General features: G+C 52.7%; 1 protein-coding gene across 2 annotated transcripts; it reads left to right on the top strand.

Moving 5' to 3' along the window:
* Window positions 1-2,591: 2,591 nt before the first annotated feature.
* On the top strand, window positions 2,592-23,082 carry Pwwp2b (PWWP domain containing 2B). 2 transcript variants are annotated; one of them, XM_021167342.3, is made up of 3 exons: window positions 2,592-2,765; window positions 8,948-10,643; window positions 20,693-23,082. In XM_021167342.3, the coding sequence occupies exons 1-2, from the start codon at window positions 2,641-2,643 to the stop codon at window positions 10,623-10,625; spliced, it is 1,803 nt and encodes a 600-aa protein (XP_021023001.1). In that variant the 5' UTR covers window positions 2,592-2,640; the 3' UTR covers window positions 10,626-10,643; window positions 20,693-23,082. The 2 variants fall into 2 exon arrangements, with proteins under 2 accessions (XP_021023001.1, XP_021023002.1); XM_021167343.3 differs by having other exon boundaries at window positions 2,615-2,765; window positions 8,948-10,338.
* Window positions 23,083-26,522: the final 3,440 nt, after the last annotated feature.

Genomic DNA, 26,522 nt, shown 5'->3' with positions numbered 1-26,522 from the left:
GTGTGTGTGTGTGTGTGTTGTGCATAACCAGTTAACCAGTTGTCTGGCCAGGCAACCCAGGGGCAGCAGGCCCATGGCTGTGGGTAGCACCCTTCACAGTCATGGGCTGGGAGGCCTGAGAGTCTCCCCAGTAGAGCTATGGAGTGAGTCAGTGAACCTCAGAAGCACGCTGCCCTGACAGGGCCTGCAAGGGAATAAGTCATCTGTAAACTGGAGGCAGGCACAGAGCTAGTGACAAGAGGGAACCAGACAGCTGTGGAAGGTGAATCCTGAAGCCTGGTCCAGGCTCCAAAGGGAAAGCAGCTTGCAGCTGGCCACCTTCCCTGTCCAGGTGGGTGGGGCTGGGACAAGGCCCTGAAATTCGGCTTGTGTTTAAATTGTAAATCCATCTCCTTTCTGGCTGTTAAAATATTCTACCAAACAGAGAACAGGTTTTTAAAAATGGCTTCCAAATACACATTAAAAAACACAGCACAAACCTGGCAGGCAGGCAGGCACAATAAACAGCACAGGTGGCCTCCTGCTCCTCTCAGGAGATTCCCGCCACAGGCTGAACCCTGGGTTCCTGTGCCCCTTGGACTTCCAGACCTCCTAGCCACTGCCCCTTACCACAACCAAACTACCCTTTCTTTTTTTTTTTTTTTTTTTTTTTTGGTTTTTCGAGACAAGGTTTCTCTGTGTAGCCCTGGCTGTCCTGGCACTCACTTTGTAGACCAGGCTGGCCTCGAACTCAGAAATCCGCCTGCCTCTGCCTCCCGAGTGCTGGGATTAAAGGCGTGCGCCACCACGCCCGGCCAAACTACCCTTCTTGCTGACATCTGGGAGTTAATAGAAGCAAGCCCCTTATCCACACAATAAGCTGGCAGTTTCCACGGTGTCCCTCTGTCCATGCCCCACATCGGAACAGGTCTTCTATATTGCCTCTACAACCAGGAGTCCCTGAACAAGGGCACCTGCTTGCTCAAGTGCCTTTTTTCCGACTACCCCACCTTTGCTCAGACTATAGATGTCCCCAGCTTGGAAGCTACTGAACTGGCTGGGGGGAGGGGGATGTCCTGCTGTAGGCTATACTGAGGATGTTCTGCTGTAGGCTGTACTGAGCAGGCATCCCCAGTACTCAGGCACAGATGCTTAGTATCTGGGCTGAGCGAGTGGGCAGCCTCCCACCAGCCCTCCACCTGGAACTGAGCTGGGAATGGTTCCTGTAGCCAGCGGTTTTTTTTTGCTCCAAAATCTGCAGCACCCAGCTCTGGAGAGAAGGCATGAGGAAAACAGACGTTTGTGGGAGGGGGACTGCCCCTCAGCTGGACTCCGCCCAGACTTTCTCATCTGCTCTAGTGTAGCCTTAAGGCAAGGTAAAGTGGCGCCGGGGCGGCCTCGGCTGTCCTTGACGGCGTCAGTGGTAGCAGCCCTGAAGCAAGTCCCAGCAGGGCAAGAACTCCACTCCCAAGCTGAAAAGGACATGGGCCTGGTAGATCCGTGGTCAGTACCACTCTGCCCTTCTGGTGCCTCCAATGCAGGGTCAAGGCGATGCAAGTCAGCCTTAGGGGCCCGATTCACAGACGCCATTGGTCATTGCAATGGCGTCTGACAGACCCTTGGAGGCAGTCAGTTATGGATTCCGAATCCGGATCCAGAGTGCAAGTGCTTGCGGAAGCCGGAGGAGGTCTAGGGTGGCGGTCAGCCGTCCGCCGGGCGCCGCCACCTCCCACTCATGGCTAGGCTGCCCTCGCGGGCCCGGTTGCACACGCCCGGGGAGCTGGCTCTTGCTCATGGGAGGTGGCTCTTCATACTGTACACTAAGCGAGGAGTGCTGCAGCGCCTAGTCCCAGGAGACGCAAGAGACCTGTCCTAGAGCTCTGGATAGAATAATCCACCCAACACTAGTGCTGGCCAGCCCCGCGCCCTGCGAGGTTCTCAAACGGACGGGAGCACTATAGTCTCCTAGGAGGCGCCGAGCACACCTGGGTAGCCCTGTAGTGAGGGTGACACTAGGCCTCTTGTAAGGGCCCCATTGGTGTCCCTCGGCACACGGAGTCTCCTCTGCCAGGCCTGATTCGCTTCAAATACACGTGCCCACAGACTTTTCCAAGTACCAAGTGGACACAGGAGTCGTGCGTAGAAGACGCTGCCGGGGTCCTCTAGCACAAACTGGTAGACAGGGGACCCCAGACTACATGGGGGAAGGGCCCCGGGCTGCGCCGGGCTCAGGGAGTGGCCCCGGGACAGGATCAGGAAGGAGGTGGGGCCCGGGGTGGAACCCAGAGAAGCAGAGTGGGGGAAGGGCCTGGACCCGGGGAGTGTCCCCGCTACCCCTCGGTTCCTGGCAAGGCCTCCTAGGGGGCATTCCAAGCCTGCGTGGCGTCAAGATTAACGAACCCTTCTCTCCGCCCGGTGGGGCCCCCGCAATGCGTTGCAAGCCCAGCTCTGAGAGCCGGCTGTGGGCGCACGCTGCAGGCGGACCGCCCCACGCCCTCCGGCTCCCGGGAGCGCAGCCCGCGGCCGCGCGCCCCAGCCTAGCTCCGCGGTGGCGGCCGGCACACAGAGCTTTGTGACGTCAGGCGGCGTCACGCGGGGCTGACCCGGCGGCGGCGGCGGCGGCGGTGGCGGGCGGGGGCGGCCTCCGGAGGCGGCGGGAGCATGGAGCCGCGGGCCGGTTGCCGGTTGCCGGTGCGGGTGGAACAGGTCGTCAACGGCGCGCTGGTGGTCACCGTGAGCTGTGGCGAGCGCAGCTTCGCCGGAATCCTGCTGGATTGCACGAAAAAGTGAGCGGGGCAGGGTCGCGGGCCCGGGACTCCTCGGAATCTCCCGGGACACTCCTCCACCGATTCAAGGTTCCGATGCGGGCTCCGAGAGGAGCAGCAAAGCCCGGCGTCCGCTTTCAGTTTCTGCTGGGCCGGGGTTTCGAGGCGCGCCAGCTGGCCGCCGGTCTGGGTGCGAAAGTGGCTCTCTCCCAAAGTCGCGGTGACTTTCGGGGCAGGAGAGCGTGCGGCCCCGCAGAGGGTCTGCGGGTGCCGGCCCGGACGCACGGGAAGCCTTGCCTGAAACTCCGCACATCTGCCATAATTAACGCACTTTTCTTTGTTCAGACGCACTGTTGAATTCGACTGTTTGCAGAATCGTGATTCGTTTAAGGGGGTCAGTTAAGCTATGGCCTCACCTGTCACAAGAAGGGGGAAGCCCAAGGCTTGTAGGAGTGGCTGGTGGAGACCAGCTGCGACGACTGCGGGGTGTAGAAACACTGCTGTGGGCGAGGCGCCTTGCGGGGGAGTGGAAGATACAAGTTCCAGGGCCAGTGCCTCTACTGGAGGGGCGTATTGGGCTTGGCTCCTGAGACCACCTGTATACCCTTTGCAGGGGCTTCTGCAGCGCAGAACAGCCACCTGAACCCAGAATCACATGGCACTGCGCTGTCACTGCCTGATAAATGATTAGGCATTAATCAGGCTGTGACTCTTCTGCTCCAGCCAGGCTTCATTCTGGAATTAGGAACAGAAAAGGGCTCTGCTTTCAAAGACCCAACTTTTCCCTTCCTAAAGCCCGGATTTCCCTGGGTTCCCACCACAGAGCAGAGCCCTTCCTCCTTTGACAGTTACCCTGCTGACATTATGTCTTCATTAGATGTGCCAGAAGCCATTTATGCACAAGTCATGTGACTTAACATATGGCCTCCCGTGTGACTGGTGCCCCTCTCTTGTTGGTTAGTACAGGGAGTGCCTATAATGGGGTGACATTCAAGGGCTGCAGAATAGCCACCCGAAAGCTTCCAAGACAAGCCATCCCCCACCCTGCTGATGGCTGCCCTCTCCTCCCCAGGCAGGTCTGGCTCAGTCCTGAGCCTGCAGGGCTGCACCCCTGCTCAACCTGTGCAGCCTGCTCTGGCCTCTCCCTAGAGAGAGTCTGCAGCAGAGGACCCGCATTTCCCCAGTTCTCAGGCTCCAGTGCTCAAGATAAGATTGGCTGAGAGTAGTCCTGTCTTGTGGCTGTGTCTACAGAGATAGGGGGGAATCTCTGCCCTGAGGTCAATGGCTAACCTGGCTTGCAGATGCATACACCCTTCATGAATAGAAGCTAGCTGCTGGCTGGCATCCTGAGCATGGGAAGCAGCAGCTATAGGATGCATGTGTGTCCATGCCTCACAGTCTACCATAACCAGAACCCCTTGGAGACAGGAGCTTAGTCGCTGATCACAGCTCTTCTCTGCAGTGGCTTTGCTTGCTTCTGTGCCCATGCAGAGACTCTGAAGTGGCCCTTCCTTGCCCCTCCAGCCCTCCAAGGCTTGGCCTTGTGTTTCTCCTTCCCCATCCTTGATCTTTCCAGCAGCCCCCCACCCCTTGTTTCTGTTTCCTGTGTTCTGTCCATAGTATTATGAGTGGCAAAGCTAGTGTTTACAGTCCTGCTTCTCAGGCAGAGCTGAGCACAGCTTAGCAGCTGTCTGGGTGGTTTGGACTGCAGGGTCTGCTCTCAGCCTCCAGGGTCCACATGCTGACCTGCCCTCCCAGGTACTAGATTCTCCACTGGTTCAGTACCTATCCTTGCTCTTACGGAGGCCCAGTCCTTGGACGCCAGCCAAAGAAGAGTTCCCAAGTCCTATTTCCTCCTACCTCAGGGGAGCCTTTGGGGCTCAAAGCAGCAAGCAGGTCAGCATTCCTGAGGTGCTGCTGCTGCACTTTATAGGCATCAGAGCTCCCATAGTTTGGGTACCGACCTGGTAGCCTGGTTGTCTTTATGGTTCCTGATCACTGTGCTGCATCCTTGCTAGGTTGGAAGTGACATGGATGGCCCAGTTCGCATAGACTGCTGGGTGGAAGGAAGGGTCTGAGGCTGGATCCAGCCACACCAGGGCTCATCATGAAAGTTAGACTGAAAGATGTTTGTTCCTTTTCCCTTCCTTGTCTGCAGATGGCTGGGAAGGGTGCTGCAGAGGGGGTCTTTGCTCACAAGCCACCTGGTGCAGTACCAAGTAACTCCTCCCACTTGGTGTCTTGAATCAGCTGCCTGGCTGTAGAGCAGCCTGAAGCAGGTTCTCTGCTGCTCTGGGTACCTATGCAGGCCTGTATTTTCACTGAGAAACCACACTGTGCCAGAGGGTGGGCTAAGCCTCTGACAAGCTGCCTTTATGATCCCTGCTTACAAATTTGAGGATCCCTCCTTACAAATTTGAGGATCCCTCCCAAAGCCTGCTGACCCAAGTCGTGCAGGAAGGGGTGGGGCTGACACTATGCTGCAGGTGGGCCTAGAGGTATGTATGTCTCTTGTTGAGCACCTCAGGTGAGGTAACCCTAGCCAAAGGTAGTCTACAAGACAGCAAAGGCCCGCTGACTCCGAGCTTCTAATTTGAGTTGTTGATTCTTAAATTGTACCACACAACAGCTGAGCCTGTCTGCCAGAATAGTCAGTATGATGTCCTCTTTGACCAAGACCACAGTCACTGCCTGTCACCAGGCTAAAGAGCACCAAGTTCTGTCCTGGAATATGTTAGCCAGTGTGCTGATAGGCATTCCTGAGATTATGTGGTAGGCACAGAGGTTACCATAGTGCTCAGATACCCTCTCTGCCCTCAAGGAACTGGAAGGTTCGAGGTGTCTTGTGCATCACAGCTGGTGCATCACCAGCTGGCATGCTGGTCTTGGGAACTATACCACAGAGATGTTGTCAGAGTGGACAAGGAAGACATGGGGGGGGGTGAGGTGGGGCCTGGTCTGAGCTTCTAGGAGAGCCCTAGGGCTTAGGGATGATGTTGATGCTAATAAATGCAAGATACAGGCCCCACCTTTTCTTCTCTGGAAATCGGGGGTCTGCCCAAGGATGTGGGGCAATATGCTCTGGAGAAGGGATTGCTCTGGTATCCAGGCTGAGACTTGGCCTGAAAACCTGCTCACTTGACTCCCAAAGCAGAGGTGGCCCCTGGAGGCCTCTGTACACTTAGTAGACCCGAGCAGCTCACTGTTTCCTGCAAGACCTTCCTGTTCCTGGTCCCATCCAGCTCTCTAGCCCTACTGCTCAATGGCTGTTTGCTGGGCTGCAAAAAGGCTTCAGGGACTTTCTAAAGTAAGCAAGCCCTGGTGTACAACCCAAGGTGGGGCCTTGGGTGTTTGGACTTGGGCCTTCCTGGGGCTGCAGGCTCCTGGCAACATAGCTATGTAGAGAAGTTTCCGCAGACTCCTGCCCAGCTTTGCACATCCGCATGCCTCTGATCCAGGAGCCTGTTGACTCAACCCTCGGGCAATGGCAGAATAGCCTCTGCCACCACGGGCTGGGGGAAGAAGGTCCCAGACAGACATAGGAGGGGTGGGAGGGTGCCACTTGGGCGCCAGCAGCCTCATGTATCCTGGGTCTGCCTGTGTCTCTGGGAAGCCAGATGGAGGCAGCTGCAAGCAGGGGCAGCCCAGAGCTCTGGCAAGCAGCCAGAACTGTATTCTTCCTGTCCATGGGCTGGCCTTAGCCAGGCTACTCTGGGTGAGTGGCTGAGACATACCCCGCAGGTGAGGCCCCAGGGACACGATTTGACCACTGGTGTCTTGCTGAGGACTTTGAGCCAGGCTGTCTGTCCCCAGGACTGTGTCCTCATCAGAGCATCATGCAGAACAGGAGAGCCTCGGTGTCCCCAGGAGCCCTATGTCTGTTCCCTTTGAGTCTCTACTGCTTTCGCATTTGGATGTGGCCCCCTCTTTATAGCTTCCTGGGCTTCTCAACCCTGCTCGGTGTCCCCATCTTTTCCTGAACTTAGAGGTTCAATGCTCTGGAGATATTGGTTCCTGCCCTGGTGAATCATTTCTTAATCTCCAGGTCCTGTTCCTATATATCTACCCTCCATCTCAAAGCTGCACCCATTCAGCAGGCCCTCTTAGTCTGTTGTGAACCCTAACAGATTCCTATCGCTGCCAAGATCTGTAGCATTTTCTGTGAGCTTCTGTCCTTGAGACTGACCAACTTGAGTCACAGCCTGGCCTCGCTGAGGGTGCCAAGCTTTGGGATCCACATCCTCTATGGACCCCAGGCCAGGTCACGGTTCCACCCTAGGCCAGGTCACGGTTTGTCCATTTGTTTTTCCCTGTGCTGTGGTTATATCCATACCTGGAGGCAGTGGATCCTAACATCACTGGACTGGGACATGCCTGCAAGTCCCTTCTCATTGTCTTATCTGTGAAGAGGGAGTGTCCCTGCTTGTCATTCTGTGGAACTGCTAAAGGGTTGGGGGAGCTCAAATCACAGCCCCGGCCTTTGCTGCCTGCAGGCTAGAAGCACCAAAGCAGAGCCCCGGTGGTCCATGGTCTCCCCAAATCTAGCAGTTGGCCTCAGCTCTCCTAGGGGAAGGTCATCACCCAGCCTGCCTTGACCTGGGGTGAGCTGTTCTGTTTACCCACTAGGCAGGCCTCGGGTGTGGCCAAAGCAGGGGCAAGGCAGCAGCTCGGGAAGGAAGAGTGGCTGCACGCTGCCAGGGCCACGCCATTTCTCAGGAGAATCCGGCCCCTGGACTCTGGGAAAGGACCTGGGTTTGCAGTCAGTGAGTGTCTATCTTCAGTCTGCACAGTCTGCCTCTGGGGCTAAAAGCAAGCAGACCCTCTGGGGTCCCCTCTGCTCACAGCACCTGTGAGCACAAGGAGGCTGTGGGGATGAACAGAAGAGGAGGGGCTGGGGAGACCCTCACTTAATGCTCTAGGTAACTGTGGAAGCTGCCAGGGAGGTGAGCTTTGCCTAGCAACTCTCACCCCTGGTCCCTTGTCTGCCCTGCCTCCCAAACCAGCCACTTGCCGTTCCTTCATGCTCTCCTAGGGCCTTCTCTGGCCCTTAGTCCTGTCTGGGCAGAATTCAATTTTCCCCATAACCTGCATGCCTGTTACTATCACAGGAATGCTGCTTCTCCCTGGGGCGGCTTCCCCTTCCTGCCAACGCCCTCAATTTGGGACCCTGTGGTGTTTTCTGAGGGTGGGGTCCAGAGATGACAGGCTGGCTGATGATCCTCTTCTCGAGGCCATGGAAGTCAAGTCTAATGGTGAGACTTTGGGAGGTTCTAGCACCCCAAGGGCTCTGCTTTGGTGCCTCTGGCCTCAGGGCAGCTACAGCTGTGGCTCTGGCTACATCTAGCCACATGTGGCTCCCACCCTGCACACATGGGTGCATCTTGGGCATCTGGGACCAGGGTGTTCCATAAGACATTCTTCAAGGCCAAGAGCTTGCCTGGGAGAAGATTCCAGCAAGCTGAGTCCCTATCTCTTAAAAAAAGGGAAGGGAAAGTGAGAGACATGAACAGGGACCTGGGCTCTGCAGCTACTGACTGTGGGGCAGGTGGACTTCCCTTTCAGGCCATGCCCTGTCTCAGGATATAGATGTTCCTCTCAGTCTTCTAAAAGCATCCCAGACTCAAGCCCTCTTTCTTGTGGCTATCGACTCAGATTCTAATACTCTGATCAAGAAGATGCCCTCAAGCCACATGTCACACAGGACATATGGGGGCTGGGTACCTGCTGAATGTCAACCCACCACTCCAGACCTAGATCCAGATGGCTGTAGAGCGAATGTCATATGCCTGTATGGATGCGGCGCCTGTCAATAATAAATCTGGTGACCGATGGCTCAGGCAGGAAATAAGAGGTGGGACCTCAGGAGACAGAAAGGATTCTGGGATGGTATGAAGTGCCAGGGGGTGATTCGCCCCAGAAGATGTGTGGAGACGGATGCATGGGGCCTGAGCATAGGTAACCAGCAATGTGGCAGAGTGTAGGTTAAAGTAAACGGGTTATAACAAGTTATGATCCAGTCAGAGAAGAGCCTAGGTATATGGACTAGATATCTGTAAATATATTTTGAGTCTCAGTCTTATTTCTGGGAGCATGGGACTGGAAGAACCAGACTTAATTTCTGCAGATGGCCTCCCAGGTGACAGGTGCTGGGCAGAGCTAGAGTTCTCCCTTATTCTCACTCTGACTTTGTTCCCTTCTACCAGGTCTGGCCTCTTTGGCCTGTCTCCATCTACTCTACTGCCTCTGGCTGACAACTCCTCTGCCTTCAGCTGTCATGGCCAGGCTCCTGAGGAGGGGGCTGGAGAAATGATGCAGCTGGAGACAGGATCTCTGCATCCTCACCACAAAGACCCTGAGAAGGATCAGCCTCCCAAGACAGCTGTGTCTGAGCTGCCCCCACCTCTCATACCACCTGTGCCTGCCGGGAACCTGCCTCCCTTTCCACCATACTTTGAGGGTGCCCCCTTCCCTCACCCACTATGGCTGAGGAACACCTACCAGCAGTGGGTGCCGCAGCCCCCACCCAGGACCATCAAGCGGACCCGTCGGCGACTGTCCCGAAACCGGGATCCTGGCAGACTCATTCTTAGCACAATCCGCCTGCGGCCACGTCAGGTACTGTGTGAGAAGTGCAAGAGTACTGTGAGTCCTCAGGAGGCCAGTCCCAGCCCCCTGAACACCCCCAAACCCCGCCGGAGGCTAGGCAGTGGCCCTGACAGTGAACACCGAAAGCCAGAGGAACCAGAAGACAGTGCCGTCATAGCTACAGCTGCCCCGAGGAGGAGCAAGAGGGAGAAGCGGGAAGAGGACAGGGTTGCTGGAGAGCATGTTCCCAGAAGCCCAGTCATCAAGATCTCCTACAGCACACCACAGGGTAAGGGTGAGGTGGTCAAGATTCCATCCAGAGTGCATGGCTCCGTGGAGCCCTTCTGCCCCCAACAGTCTCTACAGAATGGCAGCCAGGACTCAGAGGTATCAAGGGATGTGGAGCCCAGGGGTGGTGGAGACCGACCACCCAGCGGATCTTCAGCCTCCATCCCCAAGCTAAAGCTGACTCGCCCAGTGCCTCCTATCTCTGACCTGCCACCTCCCAAAATCCGTCTGAAGCCCCACCGGCTGGGGGATGGAGAGCATGAACCCCTGTACCGGGCTGAGCTGGTGGAGGAGCTGAACGGATGCCCACGAGGCCCGCTGGCCAGCTCGCCTGCGCTCTTTGCCGATGGCTCTACCCATGGGCTAGAGGGCTTGTCTTCTGGAAGTTCTGGTGAGGACGATGACCTCAAGAGGTTTCCACAAGGTAAACATGGCCGCGATGGCTTGGCTTTTCTTGTGGACTGCCCTGGGAGGAGAACAGACTGTTCCAGCGAATCTGTGTGCAGCACCGACAGCCTGGATGAATTAAAATCATCTGGTTCAGAAGCGACATCTCCAGACACAGGGGACCTGTCATCTGGCGACAGTGCCTCTGTTCCTTCATCTTCTGCTGACACTCGCCAGACCGTCCCTCCCCTCACAGTCAGGCTGCACACGCAGAGCGTCTCACGGTGTGTGACTGAAGACGGAAGGACGGTGGCTGTAGGGGACATTGTGTGGGGTAAGATTCATGGTTTTCCTTGGTGGCCAGCGCGTGTCCTTGACATCAGCCTTGGCCAGAAGGAGGATGGAGAGCCCTCTTGGCAAGAAGCGAAAGTCTCATGGTTTGGGTCTCCAACTACATCATTCTTGTCTATTTCGAAACTGTCCCCTTTCTCTGAATTTTTCAAACTGAGATTTAACCGTAAGAAGAAGGGGATGTATCGGAAAGCTATAACTGAGGCTGCAAATGCCACACAACACGTGGCCCCAGAAATAAGGGAGCTCTTGACCCAGTTTGAAATGTAACTTTGGTTCCAAGAGCAGGTGAGTCTTGTGTTCACCAGGGGCCTGCTTTTCCCAAGGCAGCCAGCTTGAGCTTGTGTTCAACACCCAGACTCTAGGGAGCCAGACACTGGGCCTGTTGCTCAAAGGGGGCTGTCCTAAACACTTGCCCTCTCTGATGTCTCAGGAGCTCACACATCCCAAGAGAGATGCTCCAAGGGGTCTGATGATCGGATGTTTGCTTGTGTCTGAGTTTTGCAGTCAGTTGTCCGAGGAAGGCCCTTGAGGCTTCTGCTAGGAGTTTTGAGAAAGGGATGCCGTTTGCCTGACTCTGACTGGGATAAGGATAAAAGGCAGGCTTTCATCTTCTGTCACTCTGAGGGAAGAGGGAACGTCTTCTACTCTCCTCCCAAACACTAGTGGCCTTGTACCTCCTGCTTATGTGGGCCAGGCGTCTGACTGTCAGGGAGGAGGGAGGTGAGGCAAGGAGAGCATTTGCCTCTCCAGTGGAGCTGGCCTCAGCGCCTCAAGCTGGGCTCTTCTACTCGGCTTGCCCCGTCCCTCCTTCTATATAAGTGTGGTGGTTCCTGAATGCTTCTCAGTGTGGCCAGGTGCACGCAGCTCTGGGTGGTGGGTACAGTGTATTGAGCTCTTATAGGAGAACTCTGTAGTTTAGTAGTCTATCCTCAAATGGTCTGTATAGGGTCTGGACATTGCACCATGTGTAGTGAGAGAGTATCGTTGTTCAGGCTTGTGGGGCACCACTGAGTGTCATCTCATGGAGTTGGGGGAATCTCTGGTGGCCATGTGGTCACCATGTGGGGTATCTGGAAACATTTATGAAGCATAGAACCTGCTTGCCCTTCTCCCTGGATATACTCACATCTGATAGCCACGCCCAGCTATGACTGTCATGGTGATGGTTTTTCCAGAAGACTAAGGCTCTCCTCTTGGCTCCAGGCAGCCTCTTTGTTTTTTCATAATCCTTGGCTTAATGCTGCTGATTTCATGGTACAGGGACTTGGAGGTCATGTCAGGTAATTGGCATTTCCTCAGTGACCTGTCTGCCCAGGCCACTTGCTCACTCCACCATTTTGGCACTATGGTTTCTTGGGCCTTTCATTAGTCTTTGGTCCTTAGCAGGACCAACTGGTATCTGCTCAGGAAGAAGTCTCGGATACCTCTCAAGCCTGTCCACTGCTCTGTCAGTTACATTGGAGGTCCCAGGAGAGGAAGCAGTATTGGGAGGCAGGCTCTGGGGCTAGCTTTCAGGCTATTGTGGCCTCTACCCTCTCCACTGGTCCCTGGTTATACATAACAGCCAAACCTATTCTCAACTGGAGGTCCTTTGTGTAGGATGAGGCAGGTACCAAACAGACTTGACGGCTGTAGCAGTGGTGTCTGGCCTCCACATATCCTAAGCCACGGCATCCATCAGGCTAAAACAGATAAGGGTCAAGTGACTTGCCCTGAGTTCCCCACTGTATCCTGGTCTTCATAGAACCTCAGCTGCAGCCACACCCAGTCCTGGAGCACTCTGCACCTGGTTCTGCCTTGCTGTGTCCTTCCTCATTCTCTTCTTTGCCTTGACCCTCTTTGTTCAGCAGCTGATCACTGGCACTGGCTTGGCTGGAGGCAGTATGGATGAAGGCTGAGAGCCTCTCTCACGTGCCCCAATTATGTGGCATAAACTCAGCTTCTGGTGAGAGATGGAGTCTAGCCTGGTCCTTACAAACTGACTTTCGATTCCTATCTGCTGTATAGACTTTGATGGTGACTGGAGACATCTACCCAAAGGGACCCATGGACTCTGGAAGCCCAGCCAGGCCTTATCTGTACCTTGGAGAATGCAGCCTTGTAGGTTCTGGGCAGGCCCTGTTTATCCGGAAGCAGAGGGAAAAAAATCTCACCCAACTGGTTTGCCTGGCCCCTGGTCCTGGGCTGTGCCTGGACGGGCATGCACCCAGCAGCCCTCTCTGCCTTCTGGGAGTGTGAGGCACTGGGTCCCTATAGCAGCAAAGTGCTCAGCGGTGCTTGTCTGGCCGGTGTTTTGCTTTTGTATAAGGACTTTTATAAACACGGAGAGGAGGTTCCTGCCAGGCAAGTCAAGTGCTCATCAGGGATGGATCTGGTGTTTTCAGCTAGAGCCTCCTGCTGTGTGAATTAGGGTCCCCTGTTGGACAAATGTGCTTTGCAATGTCCCTAGTGCTATCAGAGTTAATCCCTTCCAGCTTGCACAGGTCAGGTACCAGGGGACCTGGTCCTCTAAGCAGAAGCTGTTGAGATGCTGGTGGGGATCCAGTGAAGGGCACAATTGCTGGCTGGACATCTGGGGATGGGAAGCTACTCAGGGATTGAGTTCAGGTAGGAGAGGCCTGATGGAAAAGGTCAGCTTCCAGGCCCAGCTCACTGGCAGGCCATACCTGATCCTGAAACTACCTGAAGACTGCTGTGACAGGAAAAGCAGTCCTCCAAGGTTGGGGGGAGGAGAATGTCCCTCTCCTGTGTGCCGGGAGCCATCTAAGAAAGCCAGGCGTATTGATTCCCTTCCAAAGGCATGGAGTTCGGTATCTCATCCCACGCTTTGATGCAAGACTGAGGTGCTGGTTGATGTGGCTTGGTGTGGACACCCCACATACTGGACAGGGGGTGAGGGAGCTGGGTGTGCTGACCCTTTTTAAGATGTGGTGTCACTTGTGTATCAGGCTCAATGACTCCTACAAGTAGGTCCTGATCCAGATATACAGGCTAAGCTGCCCAGACTCATAAGTGCACATACATGCACCGAGATCCCAGTTTCCTTGTCTGTCACAGGGTGACAGTGGCACCCGTCTTGTGGATGTGTGAGAGGGTACAGCAACACTATGGGCTTAGGAATGAACTTGTAGGCAGCTGCCTTTGCAGATGACCACCATACCTTCTCTGGCTAGGCTCCAGGGGTTGTTGACCCAGGGGCTCTGGTGTGAGTTTCCTGGCTGGGGGCAAGAAGCTCTTGGAGACTTTTGTGTAGAAGCAGAGCCTATATCCCTGGCTGGACAGGGCAGGTTTCTTCTGTTCAGGCCCATGCCGCTGCCTGGAGCCCCTCTGCAAGAGCTGACCATCGAATTTTCCTTTGTATGAAAAAACATTGGATGGGTCGAGCGGAGGGCCAGCAAGGACTGGGAAGGGTTGGTATGAGTTCTGGTTCTTCTCTAACCCCCGGTCCTACCTTCCTCCTCTGCCTACCGTGTCTACTACATACCTTTCTCCAAATTCTCAACTGGATATGGGCTAGCGAGGTAGCTAGAAACCTGGAAACATCTCTGAGTCTCAGGTCCCAAATTAGCATGTCATAATCACACAGGCATGCTCCAGGAGAGAAGGGACAGGGATTTGAAATAGATCATTTGGTGGGAACCCAGATCTTCTATACTGTTATCTAGGAAGGCTTCCTGGAGAAGGTGACATGAGCTGAAATCGAAACGGAAATTGTGGGAGGCAGTTCCTCCTAGAAACAAGAGTGTTTGCAATACAGGACTCAGAGCAGTGAACAGGTTCGGTCATTTGTGCCTAAACAAGCTGGGGGAGGCCGGGCACTGTGTGGTGCTGACTCCTTAGACAAGAGGGTGCTACCTCTTCCTGCCCCACAATACGAACTCCACAGTGGCCTTGGTGGGCTATATTGAAAGTGAGAAAGTACCCGAGGCCTGGCTTATAGTGGCGCTAGGAGAAAGCTCAGAGCCCGGGTACCACAAGCTAGAGGTGAGGGGCGTTCAATATGACATTGGTGGGGTGAGTACTGTGGGAGACAGAGTGAGAGAAGACCTTGCTGTAGCTGATGAGGCTCTATTCAGAGCCTCAGGGGGGAGAGATGTAGTGGAGGGGAGGGGTGACAAGAATGACATCATGGAAGCAGGAAGAGGGTCCAGGAGAAAATAGGTTGACTACCCTTGGGGACAGAAAGCCACATAGGATCAGAGAGGGGGCCTCAGAGCTGACAGCAATGGGATGGGGCTTTGCCTACCACGCACCACAGCACTATATAAAGACAGGGGTACTGGTTTGACGGGTGCCAGGTTCTGCCTGGGGACTGGCCGAGAGATGTACAGCATACCTCCTCTGGTTGATGGTACCTCTTTTTTGTTTTCCTACATGCCTGGGCAGAGGCACAGGGTTGCCAGGTAGCCAGCACAATGCTTGGGTGCTGTGTGGACGAAAAGTTATGACACTTCCCTACAAAGAAGATGGGATACCATCCCAGGACCTAACCCCTAGGCATCTACTGAGACATCACAGGCCTCAAACATAGAGCATGTAGGCCCCGACCTCGAGTGGCCAGAATGTTGGGCTGAAAGCTTTAAAACTTTGCCAGGGAGTAGAACACACCCATGCCTTGGATGGTCCCTGTTGCTGAGCTGTCAGCCTCCCTAGAGTCAGTCTGTCCTGTGGCCATGGTAACAAACTGCCACAAAGTAGGGCCTACAAACATGTCCTTTAGAGTCAGAGGTCTGAAAGCTAAGCCCAGCTAGGCTCCCTCAGGAAGCTGGAGAGGGTAACCAACTATCAAGCCCCTTTCAGGTGCTCCTAGCTACATCCCTCTAGCAACATCCCTCTAGTCTGCCTCCATAATCTTGGAGCTTCCTCTCCCTCAGTGTGATATTGTGGGCTGCCTTTCTGACAAGGACCCATAAAGACTTTGGGGGCCCATCTTGTAGTTCAGAAATATCTGTGGAAGTATGTAATAGACGCTGATGTCATCAGGTTCCAGAGGTCTAAGTCTACAGGGGTACTACTCACCTCTCAGTCATTCTCCTGAAAAATATTTTTTTTTTATTTTCCTGATGTAATTTGGGCTCACTCCCTCTGTCTGCTAACCTAAGTCTAGTAGTCCTGGAAGCTTCTAGTCTCCGTACAATCTAATCTAGGCCTAGAATGTTTTCAGCCTCTGAGACTTACTGCTAAATAAGCTCACCCTTTATAGTTCTTTCTGAGCTCTGGCTGGCTGGTTCAACTCAGCTGTTCTGGCTCAAACTCCTCTCTAATCTGACTGAGTCAATCTGGCTTCTCTCAGCTTCTCACTGAATTGTCCTGCTTGGCTTCAAACTAACTCTAGCAATCTGTTCTAATCTTCTGGCTCCTTTTCATTCTCTGGCTTGTTCTGTCTTCACCTGTGTCTAGCTTGTTCTCTCTTTAGCCTGTCTCTGTAAAACCCTCCAGGTAAAACTGCCTCTGAATTCCATGACCTGACTGAAAAGAACTGACTAGAACTCAGAGATCTGCATTCCTCTGTCTCCTGAGTGTTGGGATTAGAGGAGTGTACCACCACTCCCGGACATAAGGTGGTTTGTTTATTTGTTTGTTTGTTTGTACCTAAAACTTGCTCTGTATCGGGCTAGTTTTTGAACTCAGAGATCTGCTTGCCTCTGTCTCTTGGGATTAAAGGCCTGTCTGTACTCTGGCTAGATTACACAGATCTAGAAGGTCTTTGGATGTGATCTTTTGCCAGAGCAGCCATGTTCTGAATTAAAATTCCTCTACCTTCCGCTCAGTCAACATTCCTAGCATATTGTTCATTAGATTACCTGCACACACTGTCTATGCCAGCCTCTCATGTAGCAGAGGGGAGACAGCTTCAAGGATAAGATTGGTCCAGGGTCCACAAAGGCAGCAGGAACCACTGCCTCTTTGCCCCCACAACATCAGCCTCATTGTGCAGTAGCATCTGCAAAGGGCCATTGTAATGTGGAGGGCCAGGGTCTGTCCTATGAGGGAAGAAACTGTTGATACAGAAAGATCCAACTATGAAGACAATGAGACAGCCAGTTTGAGGAACATGACGGCCCCTGTCACCTTCCTGCTTCATGATATTCATTTCTCCTGGGAAAGCAGATATTGATTGGGATCCAGTCTATTGCAGGTGCTAGTGCACTGTGCTGGCTGAGTGGCAAGGAGAACATGCCTCTAGACCCCAAGTGCACTGTGCACCGCCCCCCAACACCACAGAGTCTTCCCCATCCAGCCTCTTTGAACAGCATCCCTTAGTGGTACACACCAAACCAGCTCTCTTTCTTCTAGCCCTTCTGCTCCCCCATGAGTTGTCAGCTGACTTCTGCATTGCTTTCAGGGAATTCAGGTCCTCTGGGAAGGTTGTAATTATTTTGTTCCAGAAGGAAACTAAGGCCTATAATTCCAGGCCTTCCACAGGGACTCAGGCCTTCCCACCCACTGGCTCCCAGTGCCCTGTCCTTACCACTGCCACTGGGTATCATGTTGGGAGCCTGCAGGCAGGCAGGCAGGTAGGCAGGCAGGCAGGCAGGCAGGTAGGCAGACAAGACAGTTTGGGGGAGGTAAGTGGGAATACCAGGTGTTAAAGTGTCTGGGGGCAGTGTGGACCCTGTACAAAGCCTCTGGATGCCTCTGCCTGTCTGAACCTTTTGGACCAAATACTGCCTGTTTTCAAAACACCCTCTTCTCTGGGGTCCCTGACCCCACCTTCTTTGGGTTTCATCTGATAGAGCCCCTCCTCAGACTATTCATCAAGAAGTCGCTCTCTTTGCTCACTTCGGGGGTGATTTGAAGCTGCCAATAAGCTGCTCCCTGTAGAGAATACTTGTGGTCTCCATCCCTTGATGGTGGTCTCGAGGCTCACCTCGTCCCTGGTGAGCTGACTGTGTCATCCATTCCCAGCTGTGTGTATTCTCCTCCCCCGGTCTCTGTTTATCCAGCACGTCCTGGCTGAACAACTCCATCCCAACCGGTGTTTTAACTGTAAAGTGCTCCTTAGTGTGCCCCGTGCCTTCCTCTGCTGCTCGGATTGCCCACCCTCAGCCACTTGTCCCAATCAGCCCCAGACCTTCAGTGACCACAGCACCTGGTAGCATCCCTGCTTCATGCCACACCCACCATCTCACTCTGGCAATGTGTGTTTTCTGCCCGAGCCTGAGGCCCTCTCAGGTCCTGAGAGGCCAGGCCTGGGACCAGGCAGCTCCACGCTCCTGCTTGCTCTTGTTCCTGAGCTGTTTATTGCTTCTGGTGGTAACATTGGGAATTACTTTTTCTTTTCCTTTTCTTTTCTCTTCTCTTCTTTATAGCAAAGCTTAATGGTATTATAATAACACAATTATTAATTATATATGTGCAAAACTGAATTGTTTTTAATAATGCATGTTATACATATGATTTTTTAACATTTTTTAAATTTTATGTATATGAGTACACTGTAGCTGTGCACATGGTTGTGAGCCATCATGTGGTTGCTGGGAACTGAACTCCGGCCCCACTCTGGTCCCACTTGATTCTGTTCAAAGATTTATTTATTACTATATGTAAGTATACTGTAGCTGTCTTCATACACACCAAAAGAGGGCATCAGATCTCATTACAGATGGTTGTGAGCCACCATGTGGTTGCTGTGATTTGAACTCAAGACCTTTGGAAGAGCAGTCAGTGCTCTTAACTGCTGAGCCATCTCTCTAGCCCATACATATGATTTTTTTTTTTTTTTACTTCATTACAGTATAATACGATAGTTTGGGGATATAAGACCACTAATACCCTCCACCAGGAGGGCTGGCCACCAAGGTTGTCCCAGTGAAAGATAACACAACAGTCTAGGGGCTCAACATTCCTGTGTTTCAAAGGCCTTGAGGACATTTCCTCTCTGAGTCAAGTTGTGATGCAAACGTGATAATACAGTTTTATTTCATTTGCATTCATTACTGGATTTTAAAAATTGAGCTGTGTTTTATAAAGCTGTACGAATTTCTGCGGTTCCCCTGCTTGGCATCCCTTCTGGTCCCTCTGGACTTCTAGAGTCAGCATCCTAATCTAGGATGCTTATCTCACTGGTTTTAGCACAAGCAGGCTTATGCACATCACCTCGGAAGGGGTTAAACAGCAACTACGTGCAGGTTGCTCCTGTCCCTTTTGAGGAGAGCTGAAGGGTGAGCCCTCCCTCTAGCTGCCTTAGTTCTTGAGAAGGCTGGGTCTTTGCAGAGAGGTGCCCCCAAGCTGCAAGGTGGGATGTGCTGGGTTGGATGAGCCTGATCCTGGGGGAATGTGGGTTTCTGGAGAGGCCTGGTGTTCTAGCCTGTCAGCAACCCAGAGCAGCTAAGTTTGCCCTGCAGTGCTGGTAAGGGGCCAACTCCCTGAGAGTGGGAGAGGAAGGGCTTCTTTGAAGGCCCCAGTTGTAGGACAAAGGGAGACACGAGGCCAGGAGCCCTTGAGCTCCTCTCAAAGCTTGTTCTTTTCCCCAGTGAAGGTCTCGACAGGATGGTTAAGGACGGTTAAGGGCGTTTCCAGAGGTCAGGCCATGGTGGCTAGAGAGACTTAGCTTTAATTGTTTCCCAGGGCTGAGGGGTTTTTTGTTTTGGTTTGGTTTTTTTTGTTTTTTCTCTTTCAAACCTTAAAGCACTCGTTAGAATGGACAGGAGAAGTGGTTTTCAGTTGTGTTCTCCCTCCCTCCACTCCCCACCCCCACCCTACCCCTCCCCACCCCACTGCTGCACAAGGGTGCACTCTCATACACACACACACACACACACATGCGCACCCTGCTGCAGGTACACCTGTTACATCCGCACAGAGCCTAGCCAGACCTTAGAGGCACCCCAAGGCCATTCAGAGATCTGGAACTCCCTCCCTACAGTAGCTATCTCTCAGATGTGTTCCAGCCTGGATGTAGATCATGAGCCTGTAGGGCCAGGGTGGGCTAGAATGCTGGGCACCTAGAAGATTGTGTGCTATATCTATAGGTCAGCTGTACTTTGCTGCTAGGGTGATGAACCTGTTTGCATGTGGCTTTCTAACATGTGCGTCTTGATGAATTGAGTTCCTCCTTTGGTTCTCAAGGGCCTTCAGGGGTCCCTCTTGGTTCTGTAGATAGCTGACCTGCTGCAATTGCTCACTGTCTATGTGAAATCGTACACACAGTCATGCTGCACATACATGTGCACATGCAGAGGGTCCCCTTTATGCCGTCTGCATCGGGATCACTCGTAGTTGCCACACCCATCCAGGTGCTGGGATTTTACGTGCTGAGGCGTGTCTCTCCAGCTCCTGATTTACAGAATCTCTCTCTCTCTCTCTCTCTCTCTCTCTCTCTCTCTCTCTCGGGTTAAGCATTTTTTAGAGTTGTTTTCCTAGACAGAGATTTTGTGTTCTCTGAACATTCCTCCCCGTCAACACATACAGACTTAGCTTGCTGGGAATGAGATTCGAGGTTTGTGGGAATAAATGGACCCTGGCGTGCAGATCACACAGGAATCTGCTCTCTGAAGCTGGCTGTGTCCTTACTTCCTGTCTGATTCACTTTTTATAGTCCTGCTACTTACCTATCTGCAGCTCTGAGGAGATGGTCTTTAGTGCTTCAGGCACGTTAGGCATCCGTTTTATCTGAAGACTGCTGAGTTGGCACATTTCTCCAAAACACCTCAGCTTAGCACAGTGCTTACAGTTATCTGTGCTCACTGGGTAGTAACAGTGGCTAGTCTTGGAGCTGTAGAAAGGCTCTATAAGCCAGACACCTGGGGCTGATACGACATCCCTTATCCATCCATCCAGACATATACATACTCATCATCATCATCACCATCACCATCATCATCATCATCACCATCACCATCACCATCACCATCATCATCACCATCACCACCATCATCATCTATTTTCAGGTCTGCTCTCCCTTACCCTGGGGGTAGAGGATGTGTCCTGGTGACTGAGGGACTAAGGATTTCCTGTGCAGTGAGCTCATTATTAAAACAGCAGACTTTCCTTGCAGACATCCTAGTGTTTGGCCCTCCTACTGGACTGGGCTGACCCTGTGCTCCAAAGCCTCCCACCATCTAAGATCCTCTACCGTCCTCTGGCATGGCTGAGCCACGGGCGGCAGAACTTGTGGGAACAAGGGAAGTATGGTTCACTGGCCTGGTGAGAGCTGGTGAGGGTGCAGAACAGCCTCTGGGATCTCTGCAAAGCCATAGTGCCCAAAGGAGAAGGCTGAAGGGACACTGGTACAAACTCAGTAAAGCTCTGTCCTGATACTTGAACCCTCTAGGGTTCTGTTCCCTACAACTGGCCCCTTGGTAACCTCTATCCTTTCTTCTTCTCCCAAGGTCACCGACAATGAGGGTGCAGCTGCTGTCCTGGAACTTCTGACTTCTGTCCCAGGGACCCATGTGTCTCTGGATGGCTGTGTGCAGATGGCTGATGCTGGGCACAGTAGCTGGCCTGCCTCCAGAGGAGCAGGTGTGCATGAGGAGGGACCCAGCTTAGGGCACCTGGCTCCTCTCGGCTGAATGTATCTGTTCAGGCTTCTGCGTTCCTAGCCGAGAAGTGTCCTGGAGCTTGGTGACATGTTTGCTGCTTTGTGTGCTAGAGGCTGCAAAGCTTAGGCATCCGCAAACAGAAACAGGGCTTTCTGCCCAGCCTGTGAAACTCCTGGTGTGGGTGCTGGGCCTAGCTACAGGGCATCCTCCTGTGCCTGGCCTCCGTTATTCAACATGAGCTGCCCTTCAGGCTTTGAGGAAACCAAATTGCACGTACGGGGTTCTCATCCAGCCCTTGGCTATAGGGTCTCTGTGCACTTGATCCAGGAACCTAGTCGCATCTCTTCCACATTCCACTCAAAGCATGGGTCCCTGGCTCCCAGCCCCAGCCTGCAGGGCCTCCTGGGTCTGAGATGCTGCTATGTCACCAGGACTGGGAAGGGGAGAGGGAAGGCAGAAGTGAAAACAGGCCTCAGGTTAGGAGATACTAGCTCTGCCCTGTGAGGCCACATTCCTTTCCCCTCTGTCACTTCCGAGACCAAAAAGAAAACAGAAAGAAAAGAAAACTGTCTCTGCTCCTTTGTCTAAGCATGAAAAGAAATAAACAGGAGTCCGTGCTGAGGCTCTTGCCTGAATAGTTCAAAGCTGCACCTGCCTGACCTGTAGAGAGGTGACAATCCTCTAATGGGGTGGAGAAGGGCCCTGGCCCTCCCTGTCAAGGTGGCACCATGCCGGTTGTATTGCTCACTCAGGGTCACCTGACAGGATACAAGTCTGAAGCTAGGCCACTCTTTGCTCTAGGCAGTAGTTTCAGTCTCCTGCCTCAGGGCTTACTCTTGGTTTTCCAGTCCACCCTAAACCCCTCAGGCAGAGGCTCAGACCTGAACAGTTTGTTTCCTCCAATGGAGTCTCCTGTGTCTGTTTTCTCCCTTGGCTCAATTAGAGCTAAGGGATGGATGCCCTGATGGTGGTAGTGGCTTTTTTTGTTCCTGATTTTGATGGAAAATACTCTTGGGTTTTGAGGGTGCCATAGCCCTCGGGAGGAACCTGTGGGCAATATGAGAGCCTTGGTGCCTCTGAGGTCTTCTCCAGGCTCAGGAAGGAGGGGTTTGGTGTGGATCCATCACTGACTAGCCCAACAGCTGCTCTAATGCTGTCCTGTGGACCTGGATCTGAGATTTGGAAGTGGGGGAATGTTCTCCCAACTTTTTTATTTTTTATTTTTTGAGACGGTTTCTCTGTGTAATAGCCCTGGCTGTCCTGGAACTCTTTTTCTAGACCAGGCTGGCCTTGGATTCGCAGAGATCCGGCTCCCTCGGCCTCCCCGGTGTTCTGGGATGAAACGTTTGCACTACCACACCCTGCTTCTTTTCTCAACTTTTTGTAGCAGCAAAGCCTTCTTCACATTGACGCTTTCCAGGAAGATGTGACATCAGACAGTGTCTGCACGTCCCTAAACACCTACCATCTCTCCATTTTCAGGGTCTCTCCCAACCACCCTGAAGGCCCTTGTTGTCAGGAGGGATGTGTCTTGGTGAATAGAAGCTCCTGGGCATCCTTGTGCCTGCTGTCAGCTCATGGCTAGAGCAATAGATCCCCCTCCCCGCAGTACCCCAGTGTCTGGCCCTGAGAACCTTTGGAGATACCCAGGTGGAAGTAGGAACCTTGGATGAGAGGGGGCTTTGGAGAAGTAAGAGCATCCAGCCTTGCCTTTGTGCCCCCAACACCCCTGTTCTGAGGCTGGGAGAGGAAGATGGAGGAGCCACCCAGAACCGTTTCCTGGGTGTGTCCTCCCCCACCTCTGTCCTTCAATCGGGCAAGACTGAGTTTTGGCCTCTGGACAACCAGGGGCCCTGGAGTCACATAGTGGTTATGTTCTGCCAGGGCCTGAGTTGCTGCACTGCCTTTCAAGGGCTCCCCAGGAAAGTCTGAGCTAGGGGAGTTTATGCTTCTAATCGGCCTGAACCAAGTAGACCCTGCCATCTGCGGCCTGGGACAGAGCTTTCCATCTTCAGGAGGCCTGCTCTGCTGGGCAAAAGGGTAGAGATGTATCTTATTCTGAAACAAACAGAACCTAGTAGACTGTACTTCTGGGCTTTGCCTGCGGGATGCATTATGTATCTTTAAGAGCATTGGGCCAGGGCCAGAGAGGCTAGGCAGAGGCAGAAGGATCTTATAGTGAGGTCCTAGCCAGCTAGGGCTACATAGTGAAATCTTGTCTCCAAATACATAGTGAAATCTTGTCTCCAAATAAATAAATAAATAAATAAATAAATAAATAAATAGGCCAGCAAAGGCCACTGGCACTTGTCCCAGGCTTTATTGAAGACTGAAGGAGCAGGCCAGCATGATGTGTGAGCTCTGTACCCTGCCGACCCCTTGCAGCAGCTCAGAGGGGGCTGGCCCTGCCCTCTGCCCATAATTATTCACACCACCCACATTGCTGAACCATGGGCCTGACTGAGGCCAGTAGAGCCTGAGGAGGGAAAGACCAGTTTCTTCACCAAAGAAGAAATGAGCTCCCTATGCATTCTGGCTCCAGGCCTCCTGTTTTAGCCCAGACTGTTGAGAAGGCACCGTTCTGGGGCTCAGTGTCTCTCCTAGGAGAGCTTAGTCCCAGAAGCACCTTCCACTGGGCAGCTCTCGGCCACATACCACTTTTAGTAGTGCAGAGCTTCTGACAGGACTTTAGGCCAGTGATGGTGGCATGGACTGGTATCTGTGAAAACATGAGTTCTACATCAGAGCAGTGTGAACAGAACTCTCAGAACCTTGGTTCTGGGTCTCAGATGCTGTCCGCCCACATATGCAGAAGGCTCTGTAAGCCAGCAAGACCCTACTGGGTCTCTGAGTGGTCAGCCTTGGGCATCTTATGCTAGAGAACTGAGGCTGCAGTGACAAATTGTTCTCCAGGGGTTGGCGGGGAGGGGAGTCTCCAAGAATACTTCACCTTGTGTCATTGAAAGGTGACGTCCTGGTATCAGTGTTATTGTTATCATGAAACACCATGGCCAAAAGCAAGTTGGGGAGGAAAGGGTTTATTTGGCTTACACCTCCACATCTCCACATCGTAGTCCTGAAGGACGTCAGGGCAGGAACTCAAAACAGGACAGGAACCTGGAGGCAGGAGCTGATGCAGAGAGGAGGCGCTGCTTACTGCCTTGCTCCCTCTGGATTGCTCAGCCTTCTTATTTATTTTTATTATATTTTTAAATTATTTAAACTTTATTTAAAGTATAATTTTAAATATATTTTGATCATATTCTTCCCCTCTCCCCATGTTCTTCCAGATCCTCTCCCCATCCTTACCCACCCAACTTTCTAAAAAAAGAAAAACTCAATACAACAACAAAACCAAGAAAACAGAACGCCCCCCCCCCAAATATGTAATCAAAAGCAAAAAAAGCTGTGGATACAACCATTGTACGCTGGTCAACTACTGAACATGGGCCTGACCTGGATTGGTTGATATATACCCAGTGTCATTCCATTGGAAAAAACTGACCTTCCAGCAGGTCTGAATGACAGTTCAGTTGTTAACTTCAATCCTAGTGGCTAGGATTTCATTCATTTGCTTTCTTAAAAAATAAAATATAAGATAAAAATGATCACATTGACGTTGGACAAGAACCAGCAAAAGGAAAAGAGTCCAAGAGGAGGCACAAGAATCAGAGACCTAGCCGGGCGTGGTGGCGCACGCCTTTAATCCCAGCACTCGGGAGGCAGAGACAGGCGAATTTCTGAGTTCGAGGCCAGCCTGGTCTACAAAGTGAGTTCCAGGACAGCCAGGGCTATACAGAGAAACCCTGTCTTGAAAAACCAAAAAAAAAAAAAAAAAAAAAAAAGAATCAGAGACCTACTGCATTCTGGAATCCTGTAAAATTACAGTGGGAGCCATAACATGAGCACAGAGGTCCTGGCCCAGGCCCTGTGAAGCTGCTTCACTCTCGGACTTATATGAGCTTTGCTCCCGTTGACTTTGAGGGACTTGATGTCTCGGCCTTCTATCACTCCTGGCTCTGATCCCACTTGCCTCCTCCTCTGTGGGATTGCCTGAGCTCTGAGGGGAGGAACTTCATCCATCCTGCCTTCTTATAGCATCCAGGACCATGAATGGCACCACCACAATGGGACTCCCATGTCAATCACTAGGAAACTATCCTACAGGCTTGCCCACAGCCCAATCTTAGGGACTCCCTCCTCCCCAATGACTCTAGCTGGTGACAGGTTGACAGCACGGGTGTGAAGCGCAACCTTTGTGGACATCTGTACATCTAACACTCCAGAGCACTGGGGAGCCCTGTCACTAAAACAAAAGGGACTCTTGCATACCTGACACTTCCCAGACTTCAAGATCATGAAAGTTCCAGTCATGTCTCTTGGTAGCACTCCCTACAGAGGCCAAGGAGTTACTGGGTATTCAAACTGATGGCTGGGTCAGTTTCTTCTGCTGTCTAGTCCCTCGGTCACTCATGCAATATGATCCTGCTCTAAGTTGCTTGCTCTAAGTTGCTTGCCCATGTAGGGTCAGTGCCCTCTCTGGCTTGTTGATGGGCTCAGAGGCCCAAGGCACCAAAGCTTTGAGTCAGTCCCTGAAGTCTGTGTTACCTGTCATCCACTCCCAGCCTGGGGACAGCACTTGTCCTGAGTTATGGTAGGGCATAGATGATGCTTTAGATCTAATGAGAAGTGAAGTTAGCTTTAAGTCAAGACTGCCTTTTTAAGAAATATGTTAGCTGGGCAGTGGTGGTGCACACCTTTAATCTCAGCACCTGGGAAGCAGAAGGATGTGAATCTCCCAAGTTCAGGGCTAGCCTGGTCTACAGAGTGAGTTCTAGGACAGCCAGGGGGACACCAAGAAACTCTGTCTCAGAAAAAAAAAAAAAAAAAGCACATTAGCCATTCTTTCTTCTCAGTCTGATTTCATGGTATAGCACACTGGAGGCTGGTCTGGGAAATGGGGGTAAAAGGCCCTACCTTACTCCTGGGCTGACACCAAAGGATAGGTTCCCAGAAGGTGTTGCCTGACTCTTCTCAGCGACTCTCAGGGTTCCCTTCTCAGCAATCGTCCCTGTCCTGGTGAGTTACCCTTGGAGGAACCCTGTCACAAGGGCTTATTCCCCACAAGGAGGCCTGGAGCACTTCAGACAGCAGGCCTCTGTCTACTCAGTGGTGGGGAGGCCACTCATGGGGCTGCCCTGAGTGCCATGCTCTGCTCTGGCTTCAGATGAGAGACCTACTATGGCTTCTGTGTCCCTTTCCTAACACTTCCATATAATTAATACACAGAAGGGCTACCCAAGGTTAGCTCCCAGTATAGTCCCTGTCTGGGGGCAAGGAGCTCCCAAGGAGGTGACAAGAGCAAACGGTTGGACCCCAGGCACTAGTAGAAGTATGGGGAATGTGTCCAGTGTGAATTTGGAGACATTCGACAGAGCGAGCTGGTGCTGAGCCCCTTCCCACTCCCATGGACTCCAGCAGGCAAGAGCTGGTCCACTTAGAACAGAACAGAGTACTACCAGAGAAGCTCCGACGCCTTCCCCTTCAAAGGCATGTGTGTATGTAGGAGGCTGCGGGAGTGGGGAGCTAGCCAGGTTAGGTGCTGGTGTGATTCCTTCCCGGCATAGTTATACTCTAAGAACAGGCTCTATTCCACTGATTAGCCATCCAGCATCCT

The sequence above is a fragment of the Mus caroli genome, unplaced genomic scaffold, assembly GCF_978045245.1.
Source record: "Mus caroli unplaced genomic scaffold, Mus_caroli_1 scaffold_8, whole genome shotgun sequence".
NCBI classification, from domain to species: domain Eukaryota; kingdom Metazoa; phylum Chordata; class Mammalia; order Rodentia; family Muridae; genus Mus; species Mus caroli.
This window is presented reverse-complemented; position numbering and strand designations above follow the sequence as displayed.

Excerpts from the sequence above, each read along its gene's own strand:
- Pwwp2b (XM_021167342.3), top strand. The coding sequence starts at position 2,641 with ATGGAGCCGCGGGCCGGTTGCCGGTTGCCGGTGCGGGTGGAACAGGTC. Across the intron at positions 2,766-8,947 it reads CTGCTGGATTGCACGAAAAA|GTCTGGCCTCTTTGGCCTGT; the intron begins GTGAGCGGGGCA and ends CCCTTCTACCAG.